Source organism: Dryobates pubescens, chromosome 23 (assembly GCF_014839835.1).
Source record: "Dryobates pubescens isolate bDryPub1 chromosome 23, bDryPub1.pri, whole genome shotgun sequence".
Classification (NCBI taxonomy): domain Eukaryota; kingdom Metazoa; phylum Chordata; class Aves; order Piciformes; family Picidae; genus Dryobates; species Dryobates pubescens.
In genome coordinates, this window is record NC_071634.1 from 4,108,504 (window position 1) to 4,132,564 (window position 24,061).

General features: G+C 47.5%; 1 protein-coding gene across 1 annotated transcript in view; it reads right to left on the reverse strand.

The window, feature by feature from the left end:
- CTNNA2 (catenin alpha 2) overlaps window positions 1-24,061 on the reverse strand; it is a 698,580-nt gene that overhangs the window by 593,534 nt on the left and 80,985 nt on the right. Inside the window, exon 2 of the mRNA XM_054172387.1 lies at window positions 17,678-17,784. Coding sequence (XP_054028362.1) covers window positions 17,678-17,779 — 102 coding nt within the window. The 5' untranslated portion in view covers window positions 17,780-17,784. The remainder of the gene's footprint in view (window positions 1-17,677; window positions 17,785-24,061) is intronic.

The window sequence follows — 24,061 nt, forward strand, 5'->3', positions numbered from 1 at the left end:
AAAACCAGGCTGGATGAGGCTCTGGGCAGCCTGATCTAGTGTGGGGTGTCCCTGCCCATGGCAGAGTGGGTGGAACTAGATGATCCTTGTGGTCCCTTCCAACCCGGACTGACACTATGATAATCATAGAATGCTAGGGGTTGGAAGGGACCTTCAGAGGTCATCGAGTCCAACCCTTCGCAAAGCTGGACCACTTAGGGCAGGTTACACAGAAATGTGTCCAAGTGGGTTTGGAATCTCTCCAGAGAAGGAAACTCCACAACCTCTCTGGGCAGCCTGCTCCAGGGCTCCACCAGCCTAACAGTAGAAACGTTTTTTCTCATGTTGAGATGCACAGCACTGGGTAGCGTGATACAGAGTACAGAATTACCCAGGCTGGAACAGACCTTCGAGATCATCAAGTCCAACTTATTACCCAACACCATCTAATCAACTAAACCATGGCACTTCCTCCAGACTGCCTCATCCAGTCTCTTTTTAAACACTTCCAGTGATGGGGACTCCACCACCTCCCTGTGCAGCACATTCCAATGGCCAATCTCTCTTTCTGGCAAGAATTTCCTCCTCACCTCCAGCCTAAACCTCCCCTGGCACAGCCTGAGACTGTGCACTCTCTGTGTCTCTGGTTGCCTGGGAGAAGAGACCCACCTGGCTACAACCTCCCTTCAAGTAGTTGTAGACAGCACTAAGGTCTCCCCTGAGCCTCCTCTTCTCCAGGCTAAGCAACCCCAGCTCCCTCAGCCTCCCCTCATAGGGCTGTGCTCCAAACCCCTCACCAGCTAATGATGGAAGGAAGGGATACAAAACCAGAGGACACATTACATGTGAATATATATCTTCTTAATATGTGGCCTGTGAATGGCTGGGCACAGTGGTCTGAAAGGTCTTTCCCTACCAAACCCATTCTATGATTCTCCAGTCGTGTGCCTCAGCTCACTGATGGCTGCCCCAGCGAGACACAAAACCTTAGAAAAGCAGCTGACTCTCTGCACCAGAGTTGCCTCATAAAGCTTCTACATTACCCAGGTACTTGCCAGCAGCTCAATGGAAAATTGGTAATTAAATTTGCAGTTCAGCCTGCCAAGTCCAGAGAACATTTGTAACAAGAGCTGATTTTTCCAGTGAATGAATGATATTTCTTCAAACTGAGACTTCTGAAACCCGATACATAACCAGCAGATGAATTCAGCCCCAATGGCCTGTTAAGGCAAAAGAGTTTGCTCTCAAGCAGGAAACTTGAAACCAGAAAATGCAGCCCTGCTGCTTCCTGCCCTGTTCTGCAAGAAAAACATACGAGCACCAAAGCTGTGTCAGAGCAAAGAGTGAAGTACCTGGGACCCAGATGTTAGCCATGGGAGCCTTAAGGAACTCCTGACGTGCCTCGTATGAAAGCAAAGACCTATGAAGGGTTTGGCAGAGAAAATCAGGGCCCACCACAGAGAGCAGCCTGAAGACAGGCACAAGAATTTCTGGGTTAAAAGGAACAGCATTTTGTTGCTGTTGTTGTTTTGTTGTTGTTTCCTTGTTTGGTTTGTGTGTGTGTGTGTTTGGTGGTGGTGGTGGTTTGGGTTTTTAATTCAATGAGCCTTTAAAAGTCTGTAGTGCCTTTTAGAATAGAATAGAATTAAGCAGCTTGGAAAAGACCTTTGAGATCATCAAATCCAACCTATCATCCAAAACCATCTCATCAACTAAACCAAGTGCCTCATCCAGTCTCTTCCTAAACACCTCCAGTGATGATGACTCCACCACCTCCCTGGGCAGCACATTCCAATGGCCAATCTCTCTTTCTATGAAGAACTTCTTCCTAACATCCAGCCTGAACCTCCCTTGGCACAGCTTGAGACTGTGTCCTCTTGTTCTGGTGCTGGCTGCCTGGGAGAAGAAACCAACCCCCACCTGGCTACAACCTCCCTTCAGGGAGTTGTAGAGAGCAAGAAGGTCTCCCCTGAGCCTCCTCTTCTCCAGGCTAAGCAACCCCAGCTCCCTCAGCCTCTCCTCACAGGGCTGTGCTCCAGACCCCTCCCCAGCTTTGTTGCCCTTCTCTGGACACATTCCAGCAACTCAACATCTTTCCTAAACCAGGAAGAATATGGGAGGAAGAAAACAAAAACTATCACAGGACACTGATTGATGACATAATAGCCAGACACTCTTTTGGCCAAGGGAAGTACAGGAAGGAGTAGAGACAAATGGCCTGGTCAAATGGGAGTAGTAAGACAATCGTGCATAAAATTACAATTGGAAGCTAAAACCTGAAATTAAACTTCTAAACCCATCACCACTAAAGTCCTAAACCTCTCTCTGTGAAATTTCCAGTCCATAAAGAATGAGAACTTCCATATTTTCAGTAGCTTTCCTTCCAGTTCAGAAGTATTTAATGACACTTCCTTGGCATGCAGTTCATAAGTTAGATCCATTGCTATTTTGGAACAGAAAGGTACCTGGGGACAAAACCAAGCCCCTGCCAAAGGCTAAGGATTGAAGGAGAGGCTGAGAGGACAAGATGAGAGGTCTGCCTTACATTAATTAAAAGTCCTTTGGCTGCCCATCATGGCTTCATATTTGGTATCAAGTCCAGTAGAAGGCACGAGCTGTAGGCCAGCAGAAGCTGTAGCAGATAATCATTTCAAGCCAAGGCTTTATCCTTCACAGTGGTTCTGTAGTTGCACCCAAGTCTAACATGGGCCAGGGCAATATTCTTTTCTCTGCCATCTTGCAAAGCATCAAAGTTTTTGCACTTTTAAAAACATTTTAGCAAGCCAAATGCTCCTTCAGAATTGACCTATCAGAAGAAAACGTTGCCCAGAAATTAAAGGGCTCGATTGATTTTCTAAGGGTGCTCAAAAACACACTGTAGGGCTGACCATTGGCTATTCCAGAGGCCTTCTGCTGGCTGAGTCCACAACCTCAGCTGGATGTGACTGTGAAATGTACCTGCTAATGAGCATCTCAGCACTGTGCAGGATTGTAGAACAGAAATAACAGGCAGAGTGCCAGAGAGCAGCACTGCAGACAGAAGTAAAGGGGTTGCAGTTGAAGTCCTCAGGCTCAAGAAACAGAGAGACTGAAGGGAATGAGGACTTCATGGAATAACAGATTAACAACTGTGTGTGAAATGCACATTGGCAGGTTCCTTCCTCAGGAACATGACACTCACAGCAACTTGCACTTTGGTTCCTCACAGGAGTAGAGATAGAATAGAATAAACCAGGTTGGAAATGACCCTTGAGATCATTGAGTCCAACCTATCATCCAACACCTCCTGACAACTAAACCATGGTACTAAGTGCCTCATCCAGTCTCTTCCTAAACACCTCCAGTGATGGTGACTCCATCACCTCCCTGGGCAGCACATTCCAATGGCCAATCTCCCTTTCTATGAAGAACTTCTTCCTAACATCCAGCCTAAACCTCCCCTGGCACAGCTTGAGACTGTGTGCTCTTGTTCTGTTGCTGGTTGCCTGGGAGAAGAGACCAACCCCCACCTGGCTACAACCTCCCTTCAGGTAGCTGTAGAAAGCAATAAGGTCTCCTCCCATTTCCAAAAGAGTTAAGATCCAAACTATGGGCACCTTTGTAGGACTTCCATGGACAACAGCTCACAGGGCCACTGATAAAGGTATCTGCAGGTCCACTCCCAGCTCTCCTGCTACCAATCTACTTATATCTAGTTCTCCAGATGCAAAAATATCATTCTTGCTTCCCAGCAGCCTTGGAGGAAAGGTTGCAGGAAGACCTCTGAAGGGTGCATCCTGCTTCAAGGCAAATCAGCTGTAGGAGCTTCACTGTTAATGAATACAGAAGCATTACCTAAGTATCCTAACTCATTATGACTAAGGGTCTGACACTACTGGTTTTGAAAGTCTTTGGTAACGAAAGCATGTACAAAGGGACTATTTAGAAGGGCCTGTAGTGACAGGACAAGGAGCAATGGCTTTGAGCTGGAAGAGGGAAGATTGAGACTGGAGAAAGGGAAGAAATTCTTTACACTGAGGGTGGTGAGATGCTGGAACAGGGTGCCCAGGGAGGTCATGGGTGCCCCCTCCCTGGAAGTGTTCAAGGCCAAGCCTAGTGGAAGGTGTCCCTGCCCATGGAGCAGGGTTTGGAACAAGATGATCTTCAAGTTCCTTCCAACCCAAAGCATACTATGAATCTCTGCAAAATACACCATTCTAACTACTTGATTACACACCAAACTCCTGCTGCTCAGGACAAACTCCAGGCTTCCTATCTCATTTCCATAAGAGATGTGAAACAAATGATCTATGAATGTCTCATGTCCTTATCAGCTCACCCTGCCTAAAGGGCTATTGATGGGCTGTTAAAGCTGTCACAACACAAAGAAAGGAAAGAAAAGAAAAGAATTAGATAAAAAAAGACAAAACCAACCCAACCCAACCAAAAGAACCAACCCCCACCAGACCAACAAAATCAAAACCAACCAAAAAAAACCTCCACAAAACCCAAACCAAATCAAACCCACAAAACACTCCAGGCAAGACCCACAACCAGAAAAGACAAAATCCCTCACAGGAAGTGAGGATGCTCTTCTAAGCCTGAAGAGAAAACTGCAGGGTCAGTCACTTGAGAAGAGGACACCATTGTGTAACTTGTTGGTACCAAATTCATTCTGAGCCATTTTTAGTTCACTGAGGAAGGCTGAGAGGTGTGAAGAACATATGCATCCCTGAGCTCTCATTAAAGAGGTATAAAATATTCTGTGGTGACTACTACATCGAGCTCCACATTTCAGTCTTCAGTTGCAAAGTTCTGAGCAAGTTTTGCTCAGTCAGACTGAAACCCTTCTAAAAGCTGTGGGATGGCGACTACAGAAATCACTTCCACTCCTGCAGCTCATCTATTGCAAGAAGAAAGTCAGCTTTTATAGGAGGACCTAAAGACCAGCACAACTGCTGCAGTGCTTCCAGAGAAGGGCAACAAGGCTGGGGAGAGGCCTGGAGCACAGCCCTGTGAGGAGAGGCTGAGGGAGCTGGGGTTGTTTAGCCTGGAGAAGAAGCGGCTGGGGGGAGACCTCATTGCTCTCTACAACTCCCTGAAGGGAGGCTGTAGCCAGGAAGGGCTTGGTCTCTTCTCTCTAGCAACCAGCACCAGAACAAGAGTACACAGTCTCAAGCTGTGCCAGGGGAAGTTTAGGCTGGAGGTGAGGAGAAAGTTCTTCCCAGAGAGAGTTGTTAGCCATTGGAATGTGCTGCCCAGGGAGGTGGTGGAGTCACCCTCCCTGGAGGTGTTCAAGAGGGGATTGGATGTGGCACTTGGTGCCAATGTTTAGTCATGAGGTCTGTGGTGACAGGTTGGACTCGATGATCTTTGAGGTCTCTTCCAACCTTGGTGATACTGTGACACCGTAATTCTATTAGTGTCATAAGCTACCCCCTTGTGGTGGGCTACACCCATCCTAAAAACAGGGGGGGAGGGCTTGTGAGAGTTTTTGCCCTCCCTGGAGGGTGTTTTCCCCACGGGGAAACTGACTTGGTCTGTTCCACTCCCCCTCCTTGTCCAGCAGGGGTATAAAAGGGAGGACATTGCAGCCATTGCTCTCTCTTCCTTCCGCTTTGTGGGGACAAGAGTTGCTGCTGGTTCGCTCCTTCCTGCCACTTGGTCCTCCCTGCTGCTTCCACACTTTGCAAAGGACTGGTTCTGTATCTCATATTTCTGTTCCTTTTCCTATCCATCCTCGTTCCTTACCCTTGTGAACCCTGCCTGTCATTGTTACATAAATATAAATATATATATATACACACACACTGTTCAAAGAAAACAATTCTTTGCCTCTCTACTTCCAAGCCGAACCCAAATTATTTCTTGGTGGATTTGCTCTCCTCCCTTTTTTTATCTCTCTCTACTGGGGAAGAGGAGGGGATTGGAATGTGCTGCCCAGGGAGGTGGTGGAGTCCCCATCCCTGGAGGTGTTCAAGAGGGGATTGGACATGGCACTGGGTGCCATGGTTTAGTCATGAGGTCTGTGGTGACAGGTTGGACTCGATGATCTTTGAGGTCTCTTCCAACCTTGGTGATTCTGTGTGAAACGGGGGAGGGATTCTCAGCCTTGCCCCCATCTGAGCTTTTAAGCCCCAGTTAAGGCTCAAACCACCACACCCTTCCAACTTTTTTCCTTTCCAAAAGTCTCTCACTACTTTCTGCACCGTATTCTAAACAAAAGCATAAACAAAGAAAAGCACTCACAAGATGCCCTTTGAGAGAGAAAAAGAAATAGCTTTGAGCTGCATCAGACCACTCTGTAAATTACACCACTGGTAGGTAGCTGTCAAGAAAGCCAACAGGCAGTAACAGAATATTTACAACTTCAATCATTCTGCCCAAAGAATGTAACAGGGTGGATTAATGACAACAATATGTGGCCTGCCATGTTGGCAGGTACTTCAAAACCAGCTCTGGCCTTCTCAGTTTCAAGTAATGGTCCAACCAGCAATGGCTGAGGAACAATCATAAAGCAAATTGGATGAAGCTGAGGCTCTGAAATTTTACCTTGACTGAGAATAGAAGACCAGTTGGTCACTCTCCACAACATGACACTGCAGCTTTCTGCCTGGCTTTACAGCACATCACAGAATCACAGAATGTTAAGGGCTAGAGGGGAACTCCAAAGATCAGCCAGTCCAACCTCCCTGCCAGAGCAGGATCACCCAGAGCAGGTCACACAGGAATGCATCCAGGATGGTTTTGAATGTCTCCAGAGCAGGAGACTCCACAACCTCTCTGGGCAGCCTGCTCCAGGGCTCCAGCACCCTCACAGTGAAATTTTTTCCTTATGTTCCCATGGAACCTCCTCTGCTCCAGCTTGCACTCAGTGCCCCTTGTCCTGTCATTGGACATCCCTGAGCAGAGCCTGGCTCTGTCCTCCCAACACTGCCCTGTACAACTTGATCAACAGCAATGAGGTCACCCCTCAAGTTCATCTTTTCCAAGCTCAAGAGCCCCCAGCTCCCTCAACCTTTCCTCACAAGGGAGATGTTCCACTGCCTTCAGCATCTTTGTGGCTCTGTGCTGGACCCTTTCAAGCAGTGCTCTGAGGTTCTTCTTGAACTGAGGGGCCCAAAACTGGACACAAGATTCCATACACTGACATGATGAACCCAGGAAGACCTGGCACACAGGCAGCCCAGCCATGAACACAGGAAGGTCCCTAACAGAGAGGCCAAAAGCCTCTAGCAATGAGATACCAACAACGATACGAAACCAGCAAACAATGTTCCTAACTCCTCCTTACTTGTCCAAGTAAGCTAGCAACTAAGCAGAAACTTCTGTTTCCAGACATGCCTTTGGCACAAGGAAGCAGACAGATGTAGCTCAAAGCCCAGACTTGTTCTGTGCCCAAGCACACACACAGCTCTCTTTCCTGAACCCCAGACACTTGTAACAAAGCAATTAAAACTATACATTGGATGAGAAAGGCAGCTCTGGAAAGCAGCATTCATTTCTGCCTGGAAATAAATGAGCTAACATCTTGGACAAATAAGCCAGTGTGCTGCTGAATTCAGGAGCTCCCAAATAAAGAGAGCTGCTTGGGAGGGAATTTATTCTTCACATGAGGCTCATAAAGAAAAACTTATTTGAAAGGGCACGGACCATATCAAATGAACTCAATGACCATAATCAGTACCACACCAAGAGCAGCTCTTCAATGCTTTCAGTTACTCCAACAAGTGCTTCACTCATGTCAGACAGGCACATCTCCAATAAACCCCATTTCCTCTTCTACAAAGGATAAAATCACTACCGTGCAGTTTTCCATCCATCGCATTCCAACAGTCGACAATAATGTATTTCCCATATCTGAAAAGCCTGAACCACTGAGTTGAAAAAGAACTACAATCTCTAAGTATTTCAGGTTCATGGAAGCATTGAAATGTCTCTCTTGTGGTGGAACAGAAGAAGGGAGCAGATTTAGAGAACATGGGCTGCGCAGGAGCGTGGAATCATTTAGCTTGGAAAAGCTTTAAGATCATCGAGTCCAACCACCATCTAACCCCACCAAGGCTGGTGCTAAACCACGTCCCACAGCACCACATCTCTGCCTCTTTGAAACACCTCCAGGGATGGGGATTCAACCACCTCCCTGGGGAGCCTGTTCCAGTGTTTAAGAAGCCTATCAATCAACAAGTATCTTCTGATTTCCAACCTGGAGGCCAGTTCCTCTTGTCCTAGAGGACAGGAAAGCAAAAATCCTGTGCATACAAACATTTGTAAATATGCATTCATTTTCCTGGAGTTTGTGGAGCCAATTGCTTCTGCAGAAAAGTGGAAAACTACCTGGCAATTAACTGATTTCAAGCAGGGGAGTAAAAGCTTATTTGTTCTGCATGACAGAGTGTGGGTCTGTGCAATTCCCTGGGACAAATGGAAGAGGTTAACGTGTATCCCCTGGAAACATACCCAACCTGCAGGAGCCAGGCACGGCACTGCATTCATTTTGCCTCTGAATGAATGCCTTCTAATAAGAGACCTCACCATTAGCATAAGCAGATACAATACATCTTCCTTACTACAGAGCAAAATAAAATGATTCAGGAATTCCTGTGGCAAATGTCATTGCTCCAAGATCCTTCTCCTGAAACCCAAGTGCAACCATTTGTAAAAGCAGATGAGGTTTCACAAGAAGAAAGTGCCTGTGGTGCTCACAGCACAGGGCTAGCCCCTGGTTGCACCATTTGGAAGGGCTAATCCTTGTTGCACACCCTTCATCATTTATCTTCCCAGCCTGAATCTTGCTTTGAGAAGGGAATTACACTAGACCTGGACTGAGTGCAACCAGTGCTCCTTAGTAGACCAGAGAAGGTACATACTCAGGTCTCTCAGGAAGACAAGGTCAAGGATTGGGTTGTTCACCTAGAGAAGATTTCAGGGAGACCTTACATGTGCCTTCCAATACATGAAGGAAACCTACAGGAAGGCTGGAGAGCATCTTTTCATAAGGTTGTCCAGAGACAGGACAAGAGGGAATGGCTTGAAGCTGAGGGAGAGCAGGGTGAGATTGGAGCTTAGGAAGCTCTTCATTATGAGGGTAATAAGTCGCTGGAATAGGCTTCCCAGGGAGGTTGTAGAAGTCTTCTCCCTGGGGGTGTTCAAGGCCAGGCTGGATGAGGCCTTGAGCAATCAAGTCTAGTTGAGAGGTGTCCCTGCCCATGGTGGGAGCAGGGTTCAAGTAGATGATCTCTAACATCCCATACAACCTAAGCCATTCTATGATTATCATAGTATCAGTCAGGGTTGGAAGGGACCACAAGGATCATCTAGTTCCAACCCCCCTGCCATGGGGCAGGGACACCTCACACTAGATCAGGCTGGCCAGAGCCTCATCCAGTCTGGTCTTATACACCTCCAGGAATGGCACCCCAACCACCTCCCTGGACAACCCATTCCAGGGCTTCACCACTTCTCATGGTGAAGAACTTCCTCCTCACATCCATCTGTTTCTCCACCTCTCAATTCCCAATGCATGCTGACAGGCAAAAGAATGTTTGGAGGGAACTGTTTAAAACACCTGGAGGTGTTTCAAAGAGGCAGAGATGTGGTGCTGAGGATCATGGTTAAGCAGCAGCCTTGGCAGCGTTAGAGAGTGCCCAGACACAAGGATCTTAAAGGCCTTTCCCAACCAGAACAATTCTCTGACTCTATTGCATTTTATCAAACATTCAAAGCTCAGCAATGAGTTTATTTTGCACACTGAAGAGGCAGACCCAAGGGAATTAAGATCCCTAAGAAATTCAAGGGAAACAAACCCAAACAAAGGGACCCACCTGTCCATGCCCTGAACTCTTCAAACTGCAAACAAATCAGTCACCCTTCAGAGACACCTACTGAAGGGAAATGGAATGAAAACTGTCACTGCTGTTCACAACAGGGATCTATTACCATTAGGTTAATTGACACCTCAAAGCAAAATGCTGTAATTAGGATTATCTTGTAGCCTCCCTAACTTTTGGGGGTTGACGCCGTACAGAAAATGAAGTTAATGACTACTAAGAAAGTGAAGAAGATTTGTGCATCCCACTGAAGAATGAAGCCAAGATGGATTACAAACCTGAATATCCCCATTGCTTCCCAAGCCATTAGAATCATCCATATTTAATCATGTAGGTTGTGTATTTATGTGCTCTTCTTCCTGGCACGTCTGAGCTATGACAGAAAACAAGCAGTCCTGCTCCTGCTTCCTCCCTGATTCATAACATCACAGGTCTCTTTATTGCAGTTTTGTGTTCATCCAGTAATTCTTCTCCCAGTTTTATAACTCCTGATGGCATGTCCTTCAAAAATAGATCCAGTTCTTAATGAAAGATCTGCTAGCACTGAGCAGCCCATCATTCTCATGGAACTATTCCAGTTTGTATCTTATTTACACTTTAATCAGGATTTAGATTTTCTTAGCACTTCAGTTTCCAGCCAGAGAAAATGTGTCAGAAGAAATCCCCATACATAAATGTGCACTGGTTAAGCAGAGAGGTAGGAGATGGCCCTGAAAACACTCAAGGTCAGGCTTCATGGGGCTCTGAGCAGCCTGGACTAGTTGAAGGTGTCTCTGTTAACTGCAGGTGGGATGGACTAGGTGAGCTTTAAAGGTCCCTTCTAAACCCAGATCATTCTGTAATTATGTCATAGAATCATAGAATCAATAAGGTTGGAAGAGACCTCAAAGATCATCAAGTCCAACCTAGCACCCAACACCTCATGACTACTAAACCATGGCACCAAGTGCCACATCCAACCCCCTCTTGAACACCTCCAGGGATGATGACTCCACCACCTCCCTGGGCAGCACATTCCAATGGCTAATGACTCTCTCTGGGAAGAACTTTCTCCTCACCTCCAGCCTAAACTTCCCCTGGCGCAGCCTGAGACTGTGTCCTCTTGTTCTGATGCTGGTTGCCTGGGAGAAGAGACCAACCCCCACCTGGCTACAGCCTCCTTTCAGGGAGTTATAGAGAGCACAAAGGTCTCCCCTGAGCCTCCTCTTCTCCAGGCTAAACAACCCCAGCACCTCTCCTCACAGGGCTGTGCTCAAGGCCTCTCCCCAGCCTCATTGCTCTTCTCTGGACACGTTCAAGTGTCTCAATGTCCTTCTTAAATTGAGGGGCCCAGAACTGGACACAGGACTCAAGATGTGGCCTAACCAGTGCTGAGTACAGGGGCACTACAACATCTCTTAAATCACAACAGTCCACTCCCAAAAGCACTTACTCCAAAATTCCCACTGAATATCAGATTAATATTGGGATGGTTTAGTTCCAGGGTGTAAATTCCTTCTGTCAATTGAGTCTAAATTAGTCCCAGAATATTATTTACCCTGTAAGTGCTACCAGAAAGAGTCTTAAAATCTGCACTGCCAGTTAAGACAACTTCCTTGTTGATCAACCTGCAGATCACGGAATCAAAGAAAGAATGGGTTGGGTTGGAAGGGACCCCAAAGATCATCCAGAGTTTGTAATAAGAGGATGAGGGGCAATGGCTTGAGGAGGGCAGATTTAGACTGGAGATTAGGGAGAAATCCTTGACAGTGAGAGTGGGGAGACACAGGAACAGGTTGCCCAGGGAGGTTGTGGATGCCCCCTCCCTGGAGGTGTTCAAGGCCAGGCTACATCAGGCCTTGAGCAACCTGGCCCAGTAGAAGGTGTTCTTCTCCCCAGCAGTGGGGAGGTGGAACTAGATGAACTTTAAGGTCCTTATCTACCCAAACTATTGTATGACTATAAATAATATTCAATTAACTGGAATGGTTTGGAATGTATTTATATTTCTCACAGCAGTATAGAAATTGGACCTCCCCTGGTCTGAGATGGAACAGAATTAATTCTGCCCAGCACTGTGACTTCTCAGCTCGGTCTCTGCTCAGTGAGGCTCTTTACAGTAGAATAGAATAAACCAGGTTGGAAGAGACCTTCAAGATCATCATGTCCAACCTATCATCCAACACCACCTAATCAACTAAACCATGGCACCAAGCACCCCATCAAGTCTCCTCCTGAACACCTTCAGTGATGGTGACTCCACCACCTCCCTGGGCAGCCCATTCCAATGGGCAATCACTCCCTATGTGTAAAACTTCCTCCTAACCTCCAGCCTAAACCTCCCCTGGCACAGCCTGAGACTGCGTCCTCTTGTTCTGGTGCTGGTTGCCTGGGAGAAGAGACCAACCTCTGCCTGTCTACAACCTCTCTTAAGGTAGTTGTAGAGAGCAATAAGGTCACCCCTGAGTCTCCTCCTCTCCAGGCTAAGCAACCCCAGCTCACTCAGTCTCTCCTCATAGGGCTTGTGCTCTAAGCCCCTCACCAACCTTGTTGCCCTTCTCTGGACTCGTTCCAGCAAGTCAACCTCCTTCCTAAACTGAGGAGCCCAGAACTGGACACAGGACTCGAGGTGTGGCCTAACCAGTGCAGTGTACAGGGGCAGAAGACCTCCCTGCTCCTGCTGGCCACACTGTTCCTGATGCAGGCCAGGATGCCATTGGCCCTCTTGGCTGCCTGGGCACACTGCAGGCTCAATTACCAATTGGAGTGTTGTTGGGAACACAGACTCAAATGGATTTTTCAACCAAGCCTTTCTTCCAAAGCCTCAATTGTGGCAGCATGAGAACAGGCCACATGGCAGGGCATGGCTGTTACCCTTTAAACATGACAATGAGCCCTGGGAAAATGGAGACTCCAGCTGAAGTTCCAGTACCCTTACAGCTCTGAGAGCCAGAGAAAGTTTTAATTAGTTTGCCAGTTGAGGGCTTCCCAGAATAAATGTAATTCTGTCATTTCTAATGCATTCTCATGATCAGTTAATGGATTTCTCTGGACCTTTTTTCTTTGCCTGCAGCTCAGACAATCTTCCTGTCTTATAATTTCTTCTAAATCAATTCATAGGTTATCCATATTTTCTCATCTGGAACTCTAATGAGCTTGTCTAAAATTCACCATTCTTCTGACTCACTCTGCTGTTCTTTTCCATATCCAGACAATGGTTCTGTACTGCTCCACAGGATTTCAGTAGAAGTCAGTGGAGCATTTGAACAGCTGTCCCCCAAGTGCTTACACACACAGAGTGCTCAGAGTCTAAATTCCCTCTGCATACACAGAGATACAAAAGGCTTGATCTCAGGATATAGTTTCGTGGTTATGGTTGGACTCAATGATCTTAAAGGTTTTTTTTCCCAACCTTAATGATTCTATGACTAGCATTTTTGGAGCCCAAAGACATGCACACAACCATTTCTGGTCTTTTAAGCATCCTCCAAAATTACAAACAGCTGTGGAGTTAAAGAGGCTACTCCAAATATTTGACTATGAATGCCAAAATCAAACACAGGTTTGTCTTGGTGGTGCTAGAAAACACAGAATCAGGCAAACACTGGCTGAATGGGACCTCAGGCTGTCAAAGAATCAAAGAAGGATTGGAGTTGGAAGGGACCTTTAAAGGTCATTTATTTCAAGACTTCTGCAATGAGCAGGGAAGTAGATTGTGATGTTCAGAAGCTTGTCTAGCCTGGTGCTGAATGTTTCCAGGGACAGACCTTCTAATACCTCTCTGAGCAAACATCTATTTCAAACTCCTGGTCAAAATAGGGTGCCTTCTAAGTCAGATCAGGCTGCCCAGTACCCTGGGTAACACAGTTCTGTTGCATTTGGTGCCCATTAGATCTCTCTTTTTTTAAATCTAGTGACCTATTTTGAATGATTTATGGAAGAACTTCACATCTTTATGATTTCTATGTTAAGCAGCAATTACCAATCTACAGTGGATTACAAAGTTCAAACTGAACTCCGTAGATAGAATAGAATAGAATAGAATAGAATAGAACAGAACAGAACAGAACAGAACAGAATAGAATAGAATAGAATAGAATAGAATAGAATAGAATAGAATAGAATAGAACAGAACAGAACAGAACAGAACAGAACAGAACAGGTTGGAAAAGACCTCCAAGATCACTGAGTCCAACCTATGACCCAACACCATCTAATCAACTAAACCATGGCACCAAGTGCCTCATCCAGGCTCCTCCTAAACACTTCCAGTGATGGTGACTCCACCACCTCCCTGGGCAGCACATTCCAATGGCAAATCTCTCTTGCTGGGAAGAAATTCTTCCTAACATCCAGCCTGAACCTCCCTTGGCACAGCTTGAGACTGTGTCCTCTTGTTCTGGTGCTGCTTGCCTGGGAGAAGAAACCAACCCCCACCTGGCTACAACCTCCCTTCAGGGAGTTGTAGAGAGCAAGAAGGTCTCCCCTGAGCCTCCTCTTCTCCAGGCTAAGCAACCCCAGCTCCCTCAGCCTCTCCTCACAGGGCTGTGCTCCAAACCCCTCCCCAGCTTTGCTGCTCTTCTCTGGACACTTTCCAGCAACTCAACATCTTTCCTATGCTGAGGGGCCCAGAACTGGAGACATGACTCATAGTATTCACGGTACTTTAGCCCCCCTCACTGAGGATGGTGAGATGGTGGAACAGGTTGTCCAGGGAGGCTGTAGATGCCCTATCCCTGGAGGTGATCAAGGCCAGGCTGGATGGGGCTTTGAGCAACCTGGGCTGGTGGGAGGTTTCTCTGCCCATTTCAGGGGGGTTGGAACTGGATGCACTTGAAGGTCTCTTCCAGCCCAAACCATTCTATGATGCTATGAGCAGGAATTACATATTCATGAATTCGTTTATCTGCCGAGATAAACTTTCACATTAGATGTTCTCTTTAGGAAGGGAACTGCTTTGAGACTTCTGAAGGAGATCCAAATCTCTGCATGTGGAATGTGCACGCTCTATCTTGTGGAGGTTGTCACTGCACAGGCAGATTGCAATCAGAGCCCAAACAGAGGCAAGCGAGATACTATTCTTGACTTGACCAGACTGCATGTGCAACGCTGAGCAGGAGAAAAAGAAAAGCTTTCAAAAGTGGAATGATGGTTAACTTATCTGAGAAAAAGCAGAAAGAGCAGCTGAATAACTGAAGCTAAAAATGCAACAGATAAATACAATCTGAAGGTAGCACATTTCTCCTCACTTGAAGCTTGTCTGATTATGTTTGCGCGGCTCGCAAAACATGTTTTAGTCAAACACGCTTTCTGGGATTCAAAGTAGAGGCCAATAAATAGAACTACTTCTTTCCCTAATGCAAGGAAAAAGATCACATGTTCAAAAAAGGTGTTTGTTTGTGGTTTGTTGGGGGGTTTTGTCCATATATCCATGCTCTCTCTGAAATGAAGCAATCCAGGTCAAGGCAATCCCAGGCACAAATCCAGGCTGGGCAGGGACTGGCTGGAAAGCAGCCCTGAGCAGAGAGACTTGGGGGTGCTGGGGGACAAGAAGCTCAGCAGGAGCTCTCAGTGTGCACTTGCAGTCCAGAAAGCCAAGCAGAGCCTGGGCTGCAGCAAGAGAAGTGTGGCCAGCAGGGCAAGGGAGGGGATTCTCCCCCTCTGCTCAGCTCTGCTGAGACCCCACCTGCAGTACTGCCTCCAGTGCTGGAGCCCCTATTACAAGAGGGATCTGGAGGTGCTGGAAGGTGTCCAGAGAAGGGCCACGAGGATGAGCAGAGGGCTGGAGCTGCTCTGCTGTGAGGACAGACTGAAGGAGTTGGGGCTGTTCAGTCTGGAGAAGAGAAGGCTCTGAGGTGACCTCATTGTGGCCTTCCAGTATCTGAAGGGGGCTACAAGAAGGCTGGGGAGGGACTGCTCAGGATCTCAGGCAGTGATAGGACTAGGGGGAATGGAATGAAGCTGGAGGTGGGGAGATTCAGGCTGGAGGTGAGGAGGAAGTTCTTCCCCAGGAGAGTGGTGAAGCCCTGGAATGGGTTGTCCAGGGAGGTGGTTGGGGCCCCATCCCTGGAGGTGTTTAAGCCCAGGCTGGATGAGGCTCTGGCCAGCCTGATGTAGTGTGGGGTGTCCCTGCCCATGGCAGGGGGGTTGGAACTAGCTGATCCTTGTGGTCCCTTCCAACCCTGACTGATTCTATGATAAATATTCATCAGCACTGGATAAAACAAACAGTCCAACACTTTTTGTATGCTCTCTGGACTTTATTTTCTGTAGTCTTCTTGGGATGCTGCTAGCACAGAAATGCATCATCAAAACACAAAAGCCACTTCTACCACAGAAGACATCTAAGCCCAGCTTTGCTTGAAGGTCTCTCCTAACCAAAGCTATTCTGTGAATTTGTAATTTCCTTTGTTTAAATTGGTTTTGAGGAGTGCTATCAAATTTAAATCAAGCTAAACCAAAAGTTACCTCAAGCACCGTAAGAAACTGTGGGACTACAATTGTGCATTCACTTCTTGGCTGATGTATTATCTTTTTTAGGAAAGGTGCTGGAAAACAAAACTAAGCACAATGACTTCCTTGCTCCTGCTGGCCACACTATTGCTGATGCAGGCCAGGATGCCATTGGCCTTCTTGGCCCCCTGGGCACACTGCTGACTCCTGTTCAGCTGCTGTCAACCAGTACCCCCAGGTCCCTCTCTGTTTGGCAGCTCTCCAGCCACTCTGACCCCAGCCTGTAGCACTGCATGGGGTTGTTGTGGCCAAAGTGCAGCACCTGGCACTTAGGCTTGTTGAATGCCATCATGCTGGAATCTGTCCAGCCTGTCAAAGTCCCTCTGGAGACCCCTTCTACCCCCTAGAGATCAACTCCTGCCCCCAGTTTGGTGTCAACTGCACATTTACTGATGGTGGACTCAATCCCCTCAGCCAGATCATCAATAAAGATTTTGAACAGGATGGAGCCCAAAACTGATCCCTGAGGGACACCACTGGTGCCTGGCTGCCAGCTGGCTGTGGCACCATTCACCACCACTCTCTGGGCTCAGCCTCCAGCCAGTTCCTAACCCAGCTCAGAGTGCTGCTGTCCAAGCCAGGGGCTGACAGCCTGGCCAGGAGTTTGCTGTGGGGGACAGTGTCAAAGGCCTTGCTGAAATCCAGGTAGACTACACCACTCCCCTGGGCAGCCTGTTCCAGTGCCCTGTGACCCTTACAGTGAAGAAATGTTTCCTAATATCCAACCTAAACTTACCCTGGTGCAACTTAAGTCCATTTCCTCTCATCCTATCCCCGATTTCCTGTGAGAAGAGGCCAGCCCCCACCTGGCGCAAACCTTCTTTCAGTGAGTTGTAGAAACTGATCTGATTTGATTAAAAGCTGGATACCACTAATACACATTACCTAGCAGCACCTCCCTGTTTGCAGACCATTGGACAAATGCATTAGGTTCTGCTAGCAGATTTGACTCAGTACAGCAGCAAGTGGTTCAGCACACACTCCATCAATCGCAGCACGAAATGAAATAGGCCTTAATAACTTCTCTGATTTGCTTGGGTGGTTTTGTTTGGTTTTAATGTGAGCCTGTCTTCCATGGTACAACAACAAACCAACAGCATGCATCCAGTCAGATCCTGTTTCAGTCAGATCCTAAACTGTTTCACACATTTCTAAACTCCTTTTCAAAGCTCAACACAAGGAAATTGTTGCTGCTACTTCACCCCTGCTCATACTTGGAGACCATGAATTATTTAGAACAAGAACCTCTAAACATGCCTGAACAGAGCTTTCCACTAGAGATCATGAGCAAAAAGTGTTCAAGCCTTTAGTACCAAGGGTTATTAAGATAATTATGTAAAATGAGTAAATACAGCAGCAGGCTGCAGGAAGAAACAAAAGAACTCAGGGTGACTTGCCTGGGTAACAAGTGGCTCCAGCAGCCTCTCCACTGTGAGAGTCCTGATTTCCAGACTTTTGGGGTCCCATTTCAGAATGATAGGTGACGTTGCAGAAGTCATACTCCCTAGAACAGAGAGAACAACACAACATCCATGAAATCAGTGCCATATACAAACACTGCTCAGAACTGATTTAAGGAAGAGTACACGTGCCTCACCTGTTCACACATCTAAAACACTCCTCTGACATCTTATAGAATCACAGAATTGTCAGGGTTGGAAGGGACCTCAAGGATCAGCCAGCTCCAACCCCCCTGTCATGGCCAGGGACACCTCACTCTATAGCAGGTTGATCAGAGCCACCCTCCAGCCTGGCTGCAAAAACCTCCAGGCATGAGGCTTCCACCACCTCCCTGGGCAACCTGTGCCAGGCTTTCACCACCCTCATGGGGAAGAAGACAAGAGGGATCTGGAGGTGCTGGAAGGTGTCCAGAGAAGGGCCACGAGGATGAGCAGAGGGCTGGAGCACCTCTCCTGTGAGGACAGACTGAAGGAGTTGGGGCTGTTCAGTCTGGAGAAGAGAAGGCTCTGAGGTGACCTAATTGTGGCCTTCCAGGATCTGAAGGGGGCTACAAGAAGGCTGGGGAGGGACTGCTCAGCATCTCAGGTAGTGACAGGACTAGGGGGAATGGAATGAAGCTGGAGGTGGGGAGATTCAGGCTGGACATGAGGAGGAAGTTCTTCCCCATGAGAGTGGTGAAGCCCTGGAATGGGTTGTCCAGGGAGGTGGTTGAGGCCCCGTCCCTGGAGGTGTTTAAGCCCAGGCTGGATGAGGCTCTGGCCAGCCTGATCTAGTGTGAGGTGTCCCTGCCCATGGCAGGGGGTTGGAACTAGATGATCCTTGTGGTCCCTTCCAACCCTGACTGATACTATGATACTAACAAATCAAACCAAAAAGCCCCAACCCAACACAAATCCACAACCAACAAACCCAAACAGAAAAAAAAACCCCAAACACAATAATTCAGGGAACAAAAGCAAAAGTTCTTTTATTGCTCCTTGAATAACAATCCACTTCATAAAGCTTAATTAAGGTACAGGCTCAGTACTTAGCAGCATGATCTAGTCTATAGAAAATATGTCCTACTGATTTATGCAGGAGAATGCCTCCACTAATTACTATCACTCAAAATTAAAAGGCGTGTAAGTCTATGCAAGATTCATTCACAGGCTGCAAAAGATTTTCACTGGGTTGCTAGCAGACAGCTGAAAATCCTTGCTGGAAGAGAGTGAGAACTCCCTGCTCAAGGCAGTCGCAACCCAGCCCTCAGCCTCCTCTCCTCTGCCAACATCTGGGAGCAGAACGATCCACGAGTCCCCGGTGTGTGCAAAAATTGCTGTTATTCACTTTCCACTCCTCTGCAACAAAATCATTAGGCTTTGTGGTTTACAACACTGAAAACGCTCAGATGTGTGATTAGAGAAACCTGAGACAGCTCCTGCCGCTATAATCATGGCTAATGTGGGAGCTGTCCTCACTTTTCCAACAGACAACGGCCAATTGTCTTCCAGAACCCCTTCCTGGCTCCTAATCCAGTTGGTCTCTGTATTCAAAGAGTCAGTTTTAAGCAGGCAATTGTTCTAGTCAATCATTTCTGAGTTAGGATACTTCCAAAGGTGTTAATCAGCACACTTCTCCTCACTAACTCTTCACAGGGCTGCTCAGACACACCCCTATCATTATGCACAACCAAGTTCACAGAGTCATCCAGGTTGGGAAAGACCTCAGAGATCATCAAGTCCAACCTATTACCTAATACCTAACACCTCCTGACAACTAAACCATGGCTCCAAGTGCCACGTCCAATCCCCTCTTGAACACCTCCAGGGATGGCGACTCCACCACCTCCCTGGGCAGCACATTCCAATGGCCAATCTCTCTTTCTATGAAGAACTTCTTCCTCACCTCCAGCCTAAACCTCCCCTGGCACAGCTTGAGACTGTGTCCTCTTCTTCTGCTGCTTGCCTGGGAGAAGAGACCAACCCCCAGCTGGCTACAACCTCCCTTCAGGAAGTTGGAGAGAGCAAGAAGGTCTCCCCTGAGCCTCCTCTTCTCCAGGCTAAGCAACCCCAGCTCCCTCAGCCTCTCCTCACAGGGCTGTGCTCCAGACCTCTCCCAAGCCTTGTTGCCCTTCTCTGGACACATTCAAGTATCAAAATGTCCTTCTTAAATTCAAAGCTGTAAGGCAGCCTAAAGCCCACAGAAGCAAACCAATCGCAGTGGCTGCAGTCAGCAGGATGCCACAAAAGGCAAGTTAAGTGATCAGTTCTTTCAATCAGCACACTGCCTCAGTTTCCCCCTTCGCTAAGGAACAGCAAAGACACCTTTCACACCTCAGCATGGAAGGGTGAGCAGTGCTTTCAGTGGTCAGAAAAGGCCTTATTTAAAACCTATCAGGAAGTTCTTCATTTGCAGTAAGATCCACTCACAAAAGGTAATAAAGAAAATTAAAAAGCCAGTCACAGAATCCTGGAACAGTATGGGATGGAAGGGATCTCAAAGATCATTTAGTTCCAACCCCCCTCAAGGCTTCATCCTGGAGAGGACACAGTCTCAAGCTGCGCCAGGGGAAGTTTAGGCTGGAGGTGAGGAGAAATCTCTTCACTGAGAGAGTCATTAGCCATTGGAATGTGCTGCCCAGGGAGGTGGTGGAGTCACCGTCCCTGGAGGTGTTCAAGAGGGGATTGGATGTGGCACTTGGTGTCATGGTTTAGTCATGAGGTCTGTGGTGGCAGGTTGGACTTGATGATCTTTGAGGTCTCTTCCAACCTTGGTGATTCTGTGATTTCTGTGATCCAACCTGGCCTTGAAAACCTCCAGGACGTAAGCATCCACAACCTCCCTGGGCAACCTGTTCCAGGGTCTCACCACCCTCACTGGAAAAAAATTATTCCATTTCTCCAGTCTACCTCCACACTCCTCAAGCTCAAATCCATTGTCACTCATCCTGTCACTACAAGCCCGTGTAAAAAGTCCTTACGCCCCTCTCCTGCAGTTCCCTTCAGGTACTGGAAGGCTGCTCTAAGGCCTCCATGGATCTTTCTTTTCTCCAGTTTGACCAGATCCAATTCCTTCAGCCTGTCTCCATAGGAGAGGTTCTCCATCCCTTTGATTACCTTCTTGGCCCTCCTCTGGACCCTCTCCAGCAGTTCTATGTCCTTGTGCTGGGGGCTCCACAGCTGGAGGCAGTGCTGCAGGTGGGGTGCCAGCAGGGCAGAGGGGCAGAATCCGCTCCCTGTGCTGCTGCTCTCCCTGCTTTGGATGCAGCCCAGCACACAGTTTGCCTTCTGTGCTGCCAGCGACCATTGCAGGCTCATGTTGAGACTCAGCCACATTAGTTCTTAGTGAAACCTCATCTCTGCTGTTCATATGTGTGACCAACTGGCAGAGTGTGATTATTAAGTCTGGATTTGATATTATGAAATAGTGTTACTAGCACTGTAATAATAGTGTTAAAAAAGTCTACAATTGTTTGCAGTCCTAGCCCTGAAACCAGCTCCACACTTTTTTTTCAGGAATATATTTAAGGAATTCTGTTGCCTAACTGTGCTTTTTCTTCCTGAGGCATGTGCCAAAATACATTTGTCTCTTATTTTAAGCCTTTACTTTCTTCCCTAAATACAGAAATGCCTCTACCCAGATCAGTAACCGTCGTTCAATGTGAACATTTGTTCAGGCAGTCTGTCTTCAAAGCCTGCCTGTGAAGGAGAATAAGTAGTTCCTTTAATCAACAAATCATTAGAACAGATTCCTACATTAAAACCAAATTCCACATCAGTGGACTGATTCATGAACACAACAGCTGCCAAAAAGCTAAGCTCACAACCATCCTTAGCCCAAGCCTTTTCACTCGGCAGAACCTTATTTTTTGGACCCTTCTCCGAACCCAAACAACTCTGTATGTGGATGAGAAGCTCAACAGGAGCCAGCAGTGTGCACTTGCAGCCCACAGTGCCATCCAGAAGCGTGGCCAGCAGGTTGAGGGAGGTGATTCTCCCCCTCTACTCTGGGTGACACTCCACCTGGAGTACTGTGTCCAGTTCTGGAGCCCCTACTACAGGAAGGATCTGGAGGTGCTGGAAGGCATCCATAGAAGGACCATGAGGATGAGGCTGGAGCTGCTCTGCTATGGAGGCAGACTGAGGGAGCTGGGGTTGTGCAGGCTGGAGAGGAGAAGGCTCTGAGGTGACCTTATTGTGGCCTTCCAGTATCTGAAGGGGGCTACAAGAAAGCTGGGGAGGGACTTTTGAGGGTGTCAGGGAGGGATAGGGCTGGGGGGAAATGAAAAAAACTAGAAATGGGTAGATTCAGATTGGATGTTAGGAAGAAGTTCTTCCCTGTGAGGGTGGTGTGAGACTGGCACAGGTTGCCCAGGGAGGTGGTGGAAGCCTCCTGCCTGGAGGTTTTTGCAGCCAGGTTGGATGTGGCTGTGAGCAACCTGCTGTAGTGTGAGGTGTCCCTGCCCATGGCAGGGGGGTTGGAGCTGGATGATCCTTGAGGTCCCTTCCAACCCTGACAATTCTGTGATTCTATGTATGTGCAATTACTTGTTTTGTCCATCACACTATGACCTTTTGTTTTCCTCAACAATAGATCTGCTCTCCCAGTGACTTACACAGATGCACATTCTGATCCTCAAAAGCTCCTCCCAAGGGACAGTGCATCTCATTTCTGTGCTGCAGCTTCAATGTGGCAGTAAAAATACAGGAGTAAAAGCAGTTTGCTGAAGAAAACTGATAATTTTAAAGAGATATACACATTGCCAGCCTAGGACAGGCCTCCAGTTGTTAGTCCAGCTCACATCTGCAGAGATGAACAGAGAAAAAACCCTTTCTACCTGATTCATAGCAAATCTGTAGGATTCATCTAGCAGCAACCCTGGACTGGCAGCACTGGCAGCACAAGTCTGTGCTTCCACCAGTATGTTTGCTACTGGAAGGCTAAAAATCATCTTTGATGGAGAGAATGGAGGATGTCCAACAAGGTAGGAAGACAGTAAACTGGGAGGAAGCGAAAGGCAAACAGTAATTTAAACCATAGAACCACAGTTCTATTCAATAAAACCCCAATAATTCAGCTCTTGTTTCCAAATATTCAATTTAAAATGCCCTTAATGCTTCAAGGGTTTTATATGGACTATTAAAAGAGCCAGTGATTCACCCACATCCCTTACCCTCCTGGCTTACAGTCCCTGTGTCCAGACTAATGGGACAGCTCCAGCTCAGATCTTCCAGCGGAGAGGCCAGTTCAGCTCTTCCTGTGTTTCTATCCTTTGCACTTTGTAACAGTGCTAATAATTCCTTCAGGAACATGACCTGGTGGAACACTAACGAATCCTCCCGCAGGAAAATCAGCTGTCAGTTGCCTGCTGGCTTTCAGACCCATGTGCAGGACAGTATCAGTTAACAAGCAAAGGTCCAAATATGGCAGCAGAGGTGAAGGGGAGGGCAGGCCTGGCTCCTCAGCAGCAGCATGGACACAAAGTGGCTCAAGATGACTGAGAAGCTGAGCACCAGACAGCCCATGCTTTCCTGGTTTGCATCCCTAGACTGAGAGCCATGTCAAAACAAACATCTCTACACAGAGACAGCCTGGTGTGAATAATGTGGGATTCCTTACAGCAGGGATACACAGTCACTTGAGACAGACACAGAAGAATTCTGACTGACTTCACAGACACATTTATATGCTTCTGCTGGAAGCTGGAGATCTAACTACTGGATTGGTTGTGTCCTTGAGTACACCTGCAGAGCACAGCAGCACGACATTAGGGAATCATGGAATCATGGCCTCCTTGGAAAAGACCTTAGGACCATTAAGTACAATTACAGCCTAACATCTCCCTGTAGACAACTCTTACACCATGTCCCTAAGCTCTTCATCCAAACATCTTTTAAGCACCTCCAGAGATGGTGACTCCACCACTGACCTAGCCAGCCTAGACCAGTGCCCAATGACCCTTGCAGGGAATACATTTTTCCCAGTATCCAATCTAAACCTTCCCTGGTGCAACTTCAGTCCATTTCCTCTTCTCCTTTCACTTGTTTCCTGGGAGAGGAGGCTGTCCACCACCTTGCTACAGCCTCCTTTCAGGTAACTGTAGAGAGCAATGAGGTCTCTCCTTAGCCCCCTCTTCTCTAAGCTGAACAACCCCAGCTGTTCCTCACAGAACTTGTGTCCAAGACCCCTGACCAGGTGTGCAAGCTGGATCTGAATTACTTTGCATGTGTACAGAGCAGGCTGGAGCACAGGCCAGACTAGCTCAAACATTAGAAATCCTATCAAAGCACACAGTCCTTGAAGCCCCCCTGCTTGGCTGAGCTGGCTGGCAGAAGACTGCA